The sequence below is a fragment of the Xenopus laevis genome, chromosome 2L, assembly GCF_017654675.1.
Source record: "Xenopus laevis strain J_2021 chromosome 2L, Xenopus_laevis_v10.1, whole genome shotgun sequence".
Classification (NCBI taxonomy): domain Eukaryota; kingdom Metazoa; phylum Chordata; class Amphibia; order Anura; family Pipidae; genus Xenopus; species Xenopus laevis.
Window position 1 is genome coordinate 180,932,661 of NC_054373.1, and position 9,343 is coordinate 180,942,003.

At 43.7% G+C, this 9,343-nt stretch overlaps 1 protein-coding gene across 5 annotated transcripts in view; it reads left to right on the top strand.

Annotated features, from left to right (window-relative positions):
- nup98l.L (nuclear pore complex protein Nup98-Nup96-like L homeolog) overlaps window positions 1-2,370 on the top strand; it is a 63,444-nt gene extending 61,074 nt beyond the window's left edge. For all 5 annotated transcript variants that reach the window (XM_041582755.1, XM_041582758.1, XM_041582756.1 and 2 more), the window contains exon 34: window positions 1,015-2,370. In XM_041582755.1, coding sequence (XP_041438689.1) covers window positions 1,015-1,226 — 212 coding nt within the window. In that variant the 3' untranslated portion in view covers window positions 1,227-2,370. The remainder of the gene's footprint in view (window positions 1-1,014) is intronic.
- The last annotated feature ends 6,973 nt before the right edge of the window (window positions 2,371-9,343 follow it).

Consider the following 9,343-nt stretch of genomic DNA (forward strand, 5'->3'; position numbering starts at 1 on the left):
ACAGCTTATTCACAAGATGGCTTTAGCAAAGGAAAGTCCTTTTTTTCTTGGGCTGCCAAAAGTTAGGCACCCCAAGTCATTTTATTCCCATCCTGGGCCGGTGCTCCTATCAGCAGAAAACTGCAGGGTTATTCCAGTGAGCTCCATGGAGGGATCCTCTTCTCTTCTTTACCTTTTGCCCCTCCCAAGTTAAAACGACTTACCTTCTCCTTTGAATGAATGGTTTACCATTTGTTACCTTTTAGTATGTTATAGACTGACCAGTTCTAAGCAACTTTTCAATTATTTTTTGTTTTTTTAGTTTTATTTGCCTTCCTCTTCTGACTCTTTCCAGCTTTCAAATAAGGGTCACTGACCCCATCTAAAAAACAAATGCTCTGTAAGGCTACAAATGTATTGTTATTGTTACTTTTTATTGCTCATCTTTCTATTCAGGCCTCTCCTATTCATATTCCAGTCTCATATTCAAATCAGTGCATGGTTGCTAGGGGAATTTGGACCCTAGTTACCAGATTGCTGAAACTGCAAACTGGAGAGCTGCTGAAGTCAAAAACCACAAATAGAAAAAGAAAACCAATTGCAAATTGTCCAGAATACAGGGATGCACCGAATCCACTTTTTTGGATTCGGCCGAACCCTTTGCGAAAGATCCGGCCGAATCCGAACCGCATATGCAAATTAGGGGTGGGAAGGGGAAAAATGTTTGACAAAAAGTCACGTGATTTCCCTCCCCACCCCTAATTTACATGCAAATTAGGATTCGGTTTGGCCAGGCAGAAGGATTCGACCGAATCCTGCTGAAAAAGGCAGAATCCCGAACCGAATCCAGGATTCGGTGCATCCCTATCAGAATATCCCTCTCTACATCATACTAACAGTTAATTTAAAGGGGAACAACCCCTGTCTCTGGTCCTGGGCCCTGCCACGTAAGCAGAATAGGACCTTATAATAAAAATGATTTTAAATGAATTATTTGCTGATCAACTTTTTTTCTTTTTCTTTTTTTTACACTAGAAATGGCGAAACGCGTTGCCAACATCCTTCGAGTGGTGCTGAGTCTGCAGCAGCCCCCAGAATCCATGTCTGACTCTTCGTCTGAACCCCGTGTGCCCTTAAGACTGCTGGCCCCACACATTGGCCGCCTCCCGATGCCCGAAGACTACGCCCTGGAGGAACTCCGAGGCCTCACACAGTCCTATTTAAGAGAACTGATTTGTGGCAGTTAATAAAAGGTCGTTTTTCCGAGTGCCGCCTTTCTGGTCCTGAGCTACGTTCTTATGGTGCAGTGATCATGTGACTCCTATTTTTCTTAGGATAGGCTTTTCTTTTTGTTTTCAAGACGGCGAGTGCTGAGCGAATGGATCTCGGCCCATTACTGCATCTTCTGCGCCGGCCGGTGGGATTTCTATTCTACGGGAACCAAACTCCTTTTAACAACGGTCAATGATGATAAATCTTATTTTAAATGTGTCATTTTGCGATCAAGGGAATTTTTGTTGGTTTGCAAAGTTCCTCTTTAAAATATGTTTATAAAATAGTTTTTTTGTAAAGACTCTTCCTATGTACAAATAAGTTAAGTGCGAGGCCACGCCCTTTATATCTGTGACACCGTTTTTATATGATTGTTATATGGTCAGACAAGTCACTACCTGCTCTCCAGACCGTCTATTACGTTCACCCAATCAGGGTGGGTTTTCTTCCAGATGCATTTTAGACATCTGATTAATCTATCGTGTGATTGGTTAGAGATGAATAATAGAAGCGCTTCCTGCTGCGGGCCCTTTAACTAGTGTTAGGGTTGTTCCAACAAAGAGAAACAAGTGGGCCATGCCGGAACCATCGACATCCAATGGCAGCTGATAGTCCAGCGCCCCCTAGTGATGTCAGGTTGGAAGTGCCGGGGGATTTTTAACGGTGCAATTGGTCCTTTTTATCTGCAGAAGAAGTTTCGTTTGTCTCTGATCCGAATGACTGCGTTGGGTCCAATCAGTAGGAATGGATCGAGTGTAAATTTAAAACAAGGTGCAGATTTATTTTTACATTGAGTATTGGTGAGTCGCATGCGTGTGAGGGGCTTTGTATTATCAGTGGATATGTTGGGGTGACGAAGGAAATAGGGGGGAAGCTTTAGATCATCTCCCTCCTCTGCTTGTAGTGGTAGTGTCCGGGTCCTGCCCGTTCCTTCATGTGTAAATGTGCCGGGGGGGGGGAGGTTGCTCGTCAGACTCGTACACAGGGTTTGTGTCCCCGTGTTGCTGCATGAATTCCACTCGTCACCATTTTACTCCACAAAGCGATGATGATGATGAATAAATAGGTTTTCTTTCTTGTGTTCCAAAAATGTTTTAATAAAAGTTTAATAATCCTGAATTTGCCTGATTTCTGCTGCCCCCCAACCTTATATTTGTGTTCCCCAGTGCAGGGCACTATAAATACAGGGGGGCACACATTTCTGTACTGGGAGACCCCGGACCACCGGGCTTGTTCATCCCACCAATTAGCTGTGCTATAGTAGCAAATGGTTGAACTCAAACTCAACTGTTTATAAAGGTTATAAAGAACTGGTTATAAAGAAGTGAGGTGCAAGTGCTTAATCCTCCCTTAAAGACGAGCGAAACTAGAGAGGAAGCACAGGGGGGCTCTAATTCATATACAATTTCAATAAATATGGTAAAACACATCAACTTCTAAATATTAATCTAAATCCCATTAATATTTAGTTATGCCACTCCTTCAAGGGAATCTAGCGAAAGTGAAAATAAGAAACCTTCCCCAGTCACCATGGCCAGCATTCACCAATGGGTTAATTCCCCCTGCTGGCCAGTGGACAGGACCTCCTCCAATAGTTTAAAAGTTAACTTCCTCCCCTGCCCCCTAGTCTTTTTTTTGTCCTGTCTGGGCCAGGGAGAGGATAGCAGCTTTGAAGAAACAAGGCTACATAGAAAAGAGATGGAAATACCGTATATACTTGAGTATAAGCAGAGTTTGTCAGCCCCCAAAATATGCTGAAAAACTCTACCTCGGCTTATACTAGGGTCAAGCGCAAAAACGTCTTAGAATAGTCGCATGTGCCTAAGAATAGTCGCCGGCGTCCAAGAATAGTCTCCAAGAATATTCGCCGGCGTCCAAGAATAGTCGCCGGCATCCAAAAAAGATGCCGGCACCTCCAATGGGAGCAGAAACCCTCAATTTTTTGATTGAAACTTACCAGAAGCTGCTGCATTTCTCACCCTAGGCTTATACTCGAGTCAATAAGCTTTCCCAGTTTTTGGAGGTAAAATTAGATACCTCGGCTTATACTCGGGACGGCTTATACTCTAGTATATACGGTAAGGGCCTAAAAGCTCTCCGGTGTGGGGTTAGCAAGGGTTAACTTACAAAATCCATGGCTCTCCTCCCGTGCGCGGGTCAGGGGGCTGGGGGAGAAGGTGATGTCAGCGACGCAGGGAGATGGTGGCTGGAAAAAGCCAGACGCCTGTGAGGAAGAAGCCTGCTGTAAAAGAGGTGCCGCCGACAAGAATATGGTAAGCGGTGAATTGAATTTGCCCAGGAGGCCGCGTAGGAAATGTCAGCGGTGGAAGTTCACCGGTGGCCATCTTTGTTGTGGGCATTAAGTGCAAAAGCGCATTAAGCTCTAGGAAACGCTGGGAAAGTTTGTTTTGGCGCCAAAATAGGAGTTTTTGACTGCAATGAGCATTCCTATAAGGGGGCAGTAGAAGGAAATTTAAAAAAAAAAAAACAAGCTGCCTAGACTATTTAAGTCAGAATCGCTTCGTGTGAATACGGATCAGTGTGTACACCAGTTACAGGGATGTGTGGAGACACCATCTACAGATTCCTTATGTGAAGTAAAAGAAAATTGGAAAGCAGATTTCCTCAGTCAGGCAGTTTTAGATCCCAAGGAGTGGAATTTATACAGACCTCTTCGAGGAAATGGTGGAAAGATGGGGTCAGCCAGAGATAGATGTCATGGCGTCCACAAAGAACAAGAAATGTCCTCGATTCTTTTCAAGATTCCCCTGCAAAGAAGCAGAGGCAATAGATGGCCTAAGACAAAACAAAATTGGTCAAAAGGCCTAATTTATGTATTTCCCCCATATCCATTAATTTGGAGGGTGTTAAAAAAAAAAAAAAAAAAAAAGAGTGAAAGCAGAAGCCATTGCAGTAATCCCCTTCTGGCCCAGAAGGCTGTGGTTTCCCTTCTCCAGAGATTGGTGATACAGAGGCTGATGTAGATGCAGTATTTCCCAGGCTGGCTGTCACAGGGATCCATTCAGATTTAGGGACGCAATCATCTGTTGTTGATGGCCTGGCGATTGAGAGGAAAAAATTGGGGATGAAGTAATAGACTTGTTGTTGAAGTCAAGAAAAGCAAGTACTTCCCAGCAATATTATAAAGTATGGGAGATGTTTGTGGAGTTTGTCACAGAGAAGAAGGGAGATCCTTTATCGACATCACCTACAGTAGTGGTAGAGTTTTTGTTCACTGGATACAAGGAAAAAAATTACATTGCAGTACACTAAGAGGCCAAGTGTCGGCAATCTCAGCCCTGACTGGGAAAACATGGGCATAGAACCATTGTAAAAAGATTCTTCAATGCCATAATCAGTGAGGCCAATGAAGAGAGTTTGTGTTCCTCCATGGGACCTTCCTTTGGTCTTGAAAGTTTTGGCTGAACCTCCATTTGAACCATTGGAGGAGATTTCAATATGGAATATGACATTGAAAGTGATATTTTTGGTAGCAGTAACGTCAGCCTGGAGAGTGGGAGAGTTATCTGCCTTGTTGGCTGAGGAACCGCATACAGTAATCTTTGAGGATAAAGTAGTGATGAAACCAGCATTCGGGTTCTTGCCGAAAGTTATTTCAAAGTTTCATATGGAGTTGGAGGTCATCCTGCCTTCCTTCTTTCCTAATCCTTCATCTCCACAAGACGTGTGGCATACTCTTGACTTGGTAAGAGCCATTAAGGTGTATATAGAAAGGACCAAGTCATGGAGGAAGTCGGAGCAACTATTCATAATTCCTGATGGATCCAGGAAAGGTCAGGCTCCAACGAAAAGAACCATTAGTTCCTGGATTGTGGCAGCCATTGCGAAAGCTTACAACGTGGCAGGAAGAAATGTCCCAAAAGGGTTGAAGGCTCACTCTACCAGGACATTGGCAAGCTCCTGGGCGGCACAAGCCAGGGAGTCGCCAAAGAATATCTGCAAATCAGCAAGATGGTCATCTTGGAATACATTTGTGAAACATTATAAGTTGGATGTTTTATCCTCCCAGAAGTTTAAATTTGGGAGGAAAGTGTTGCAGTCTGTAATATATTCTGCTGATTAAAAAGTTCTGTTATTGCATTGGTGTCCCACCCTCTTTTTAAGCTTGGGGATTTCCCATTGGTGAATGCTGGCCATGGTGACTGGGGAAAACAGGAAATTGTTAATACTGGTCACTTTCATGGCAGCATTCACCAGGGAGTTTCCCACCCTATATGGGACAGCTTTAATACTGAGACTAGGGGGCAGGGGAGGAAGTGAACTTTTAAACTATTGGAGGAGGTCCTGTCTGCTGGCCAGCAGGGGGAATTAACCCCCTGGTGAATGCTGCCATGAAAGTGACCAGGAAACACAAATTACGGTAGGTATTAACAATTTCCTATTTTCTAATACAATCAATTAAATATTCTGTACTGTTTCTGAAATAATCGTTTATGTTCATTATTCCACTCTCGGCATCTGTTTCTCTTCATTCTCTCTTCATTTATATCCAATATATCTTATAGGGGGGCTCCTTTTGCCTAGAAGATGTATTAGAGCTCACTCTATTAAAATCACCAGATATCATGTCTCTCTACATGCAGGAGTTTGGTGTCAGATATTCATTGACAGTTAGATCCAATATATCTTATAGGGGCTCCTTTCCTAGCAGATGTATTAGAGCTCACTCAAATAACTGATTCCAGTACAAACAAAATCTAACAAAATAACTGCGTTTTGCACAAATTCTGCATGTAGAGAGACATGATGTCTGGTGCGTTTAATAGAGTGAGCTCTAATACATCTTCTAGGCAAAAGGAGCCCGCCCCCATAAGATATATTGGATCTAACGATCAATGAATATCTGACACCCAACTGCTGCATGAAGAGAGAAAGAGAGTAATAGTGAGGATATACTTGATTATTTCTGAAATAATGCAGAATGTTTAATTGATTGAATTTAGAAAGTTTCTTATTTCAGTATGCTGAAGCTTATATTAAATTTAAATTTTCACAATAGTTCCCCTTTAAAGGCCTGGATGATGGACAGAAGGATGAGCAGAAAAGCTATCAATCTATTTAGCACCTCCCAGTGGCCACATTCTGGAGGTGCCCTGCTGTCCAGCCTGACCCTTAACCTTTTTACTTTCAGCCAGAGGTGAATATGGAGGTTCCTGGGCTGTGTATACAAGGGCTGGTACAGCCATGGGGCCCCATTTAATTAAACTGTCTTTGTAAAAAGGAGGTGAAAGTTTCTGTCTGTAAAAAAATGTGCAAAGGGAGAGATTCGGGCCGTGTGAAATATCACTTTAAATCACATCGGGTAGAACTTTATATCGGTTTATGGTGGATCTCCAAGGGACATTTTAATGTCATAGATAAAAGTATTCTAAAGCCACCTACACAGAGACAATTGTCAGAATTCTTAGACAATATAGACTTCCCCAGTCTGACACCAGAAGAGGCTATTTGGACAGTCCCATCATAAAACTGGAAGTAGCAGAAGCACTGGCCACACTCTCGATGGGCAAAACTCCAAGAGCAGACAGATTCCCAGTGGCATGGTACAATATGCAAGGTAATAGTCTTATTCATCACCTTCATGAGACATTTCTCAGCACAATTGAAACGGTATCCCTTCCCTCATCATTCCATGCAGCAATCATAATTCTGATACATGAAGAAGGCAAGGATCCAGAACAATGTGACGCATATAGGCCAATTTCCCTGATCAACACAGACGCCAAAATCCTTGCAATGAGGCTGGTAAAGGTGATCTCCTCCCATCATTCATTCTAATCTATCAGGGTTCATGCCTGAAAAATCCACTTCAACCAACCTCAGACTGGGGTACACATACCTTCAAACCCAACATGATAGCATAGGTTCCAGGATAGTGGTCTCATTAGACTCATCCAAAGCTTTCGACTCAGTAGAATGGCCCTACTTGTGGGAAACTCTTAGATGCTTTGGCCCCACATTGGCTGGATCCAGCTACTGTATCAGAGACCAACTGCACAGATTAAGATCAATGGGTCGCTATCCTCCTCCTTTCCATTGACACGGGGCACCAGGCAAGGATGTCCCCTGTTGCTGCTATTATTTGCCATAGCTGTTGACCCTACATATCAGACAGAACCTCGAAGTACGAGGATTTAAATCTGGCACACTGGAGGACAAACTTGCTCTATTTGCCGATGACCTCTTGCTATTCCTGGCTGACCACCAAGTCTCTCTACAAGCAACCCTGGAAACACTTCAGCACTTTGGGATATATTTAGGGCTTAACATAAATAAAGACATGTCAGTAATAACTTCTCTACTATTTCCTTGCCAGTCAAGTTCACCACATTCATAGCATAGCACATATAGATGAATCAGATGCAGGTTCAATTCTAGACCTCCAGCTGGGATCATTTGAAGCCCGTATAGGAAGCTGGCGGAATACATCTCCTACCCAACAACAATCTCAACTCCATATAGAGCAGTTGCTGCTGCCCCCCCTCCCCCGGAAATTCGCTCTTAAAGTACTAGGAGCAGCAGTTTTGCTGCCCCTGGTACCTAGTGGGGCGCTGCTGCCTGAGGTGAGAGCCTCAACTCGCCTCATTGGCGAAGCACCCCTGCCTGGATTAGGTTGTGAGGTAATGTCCACCAACTCAATGACCGTTTTTCTTGCATGGTGATTGCAATTGCCTGGGTCAAGTCTGTGTGGTTCTTGTTCCAATGGCTTAAAAAAGTGGTTTTGTAACTCTCTCATGCTGAATGGTAGTGCCTCTAGCACTGCTACCATGTAGCCCAGTAATTGTAAACACTGCTCCGCTGAGATTGTGGTCTGAAGGCAGACCTGCTGAGCTGTGTGTGTAATCGTCTGAATTTTCTCTGAGGGTAGTGAGATGATCTGAAGGACTGAGTCGAACAACATTCCTAAGAATTGAATTCATTGAGTGGGAGTGAGGTGACTTTTCTTTTCGTTCACAATCCACCCGTATTGTTGTAGTGTTGTGACACAAGTTTGAGTGTCCTTGTGACATTGGTTGTATGATGGGGATCTGATGAGCAGGTTGTCTAGATAAGGAGTGATTGATATTCCTAGACATCTGAGATGTGCAATGAGAGGACTGAGTATCTTTGTGAAAACTCTGGGCGCTGTGGAAAGGCCGAATAGAAGTGCCCGGAATTGGTAAGGTTCTTGCAGCACAGTGAACCTTAGATACTGCTGAGAGCGCTCCCTTACTTTTGTCATAGAGCAGTGGTGCATCATTGACATTTCCACTGAACGAATTGACACCATCCGGAACTTCTGTTTGGACACCAACTTGTTTAGGGATTTTAAATTTAGTACCGGTCTGAAAGTGCCCTCCTTCTTTAAGACCAAAAAGAGATTTGAGTAAAAACCTTTGTAGCGTTCTTTGTGCGGCACTGGGACAATGACAGTGTTGGGTTGGAGATCGTTGACAATGTGTAAAAGAGCTTGTCTTTTGGCCAGGTGTTTTGGTGTGATCAAGCAAATGAAAGTGCGAGGGGGTAGGCTGTCGAAAGGAATGTGGTATCCCTCTGCTATGATTGAGAGAACCCAATTGTCCTGTATGTGGTCTTGCCATACTGGAAAAAACTGTTGAAGGTAACCTACTACTCTCCCTGCGCTGAGCCTCTAGTCAGGCTGAGTTGGGTTTTGGTGGACCGGGTTTTCTGGTCTGTCTTTGTTGATTGGACCAGGTAGGTCTACCCTTCTTTGTCTCTCCACTGGACTGTGAAGGACGAAATGTGGTATATTGAAAGTAATCACAAGCGTCCCTGGGAACTCCAAGGCATATTGTACAGTCTATTGGGCTGCTCTGATCTGGGTTTTTTGCCAGAAGGTAAATATGTGCTCTCACCGCCTGTAACTTCTGTAATTATTTGCTTTTAAGTCAAGCCCGGAGAGATTGTCTCCGGTAAATTTAAGATTCATTAACTTGGTCTTGGACGCTGTATCTCCGGACCAATGGTGTAACCAGAGTGCTCGTCTTGTCACTTCTGTGTCAACGCTGGTTTTGGCTGCTAGCCTAACTGTGTCCATGGCTGTGTCTGATAAGAAAGCTAATGCTGAGCT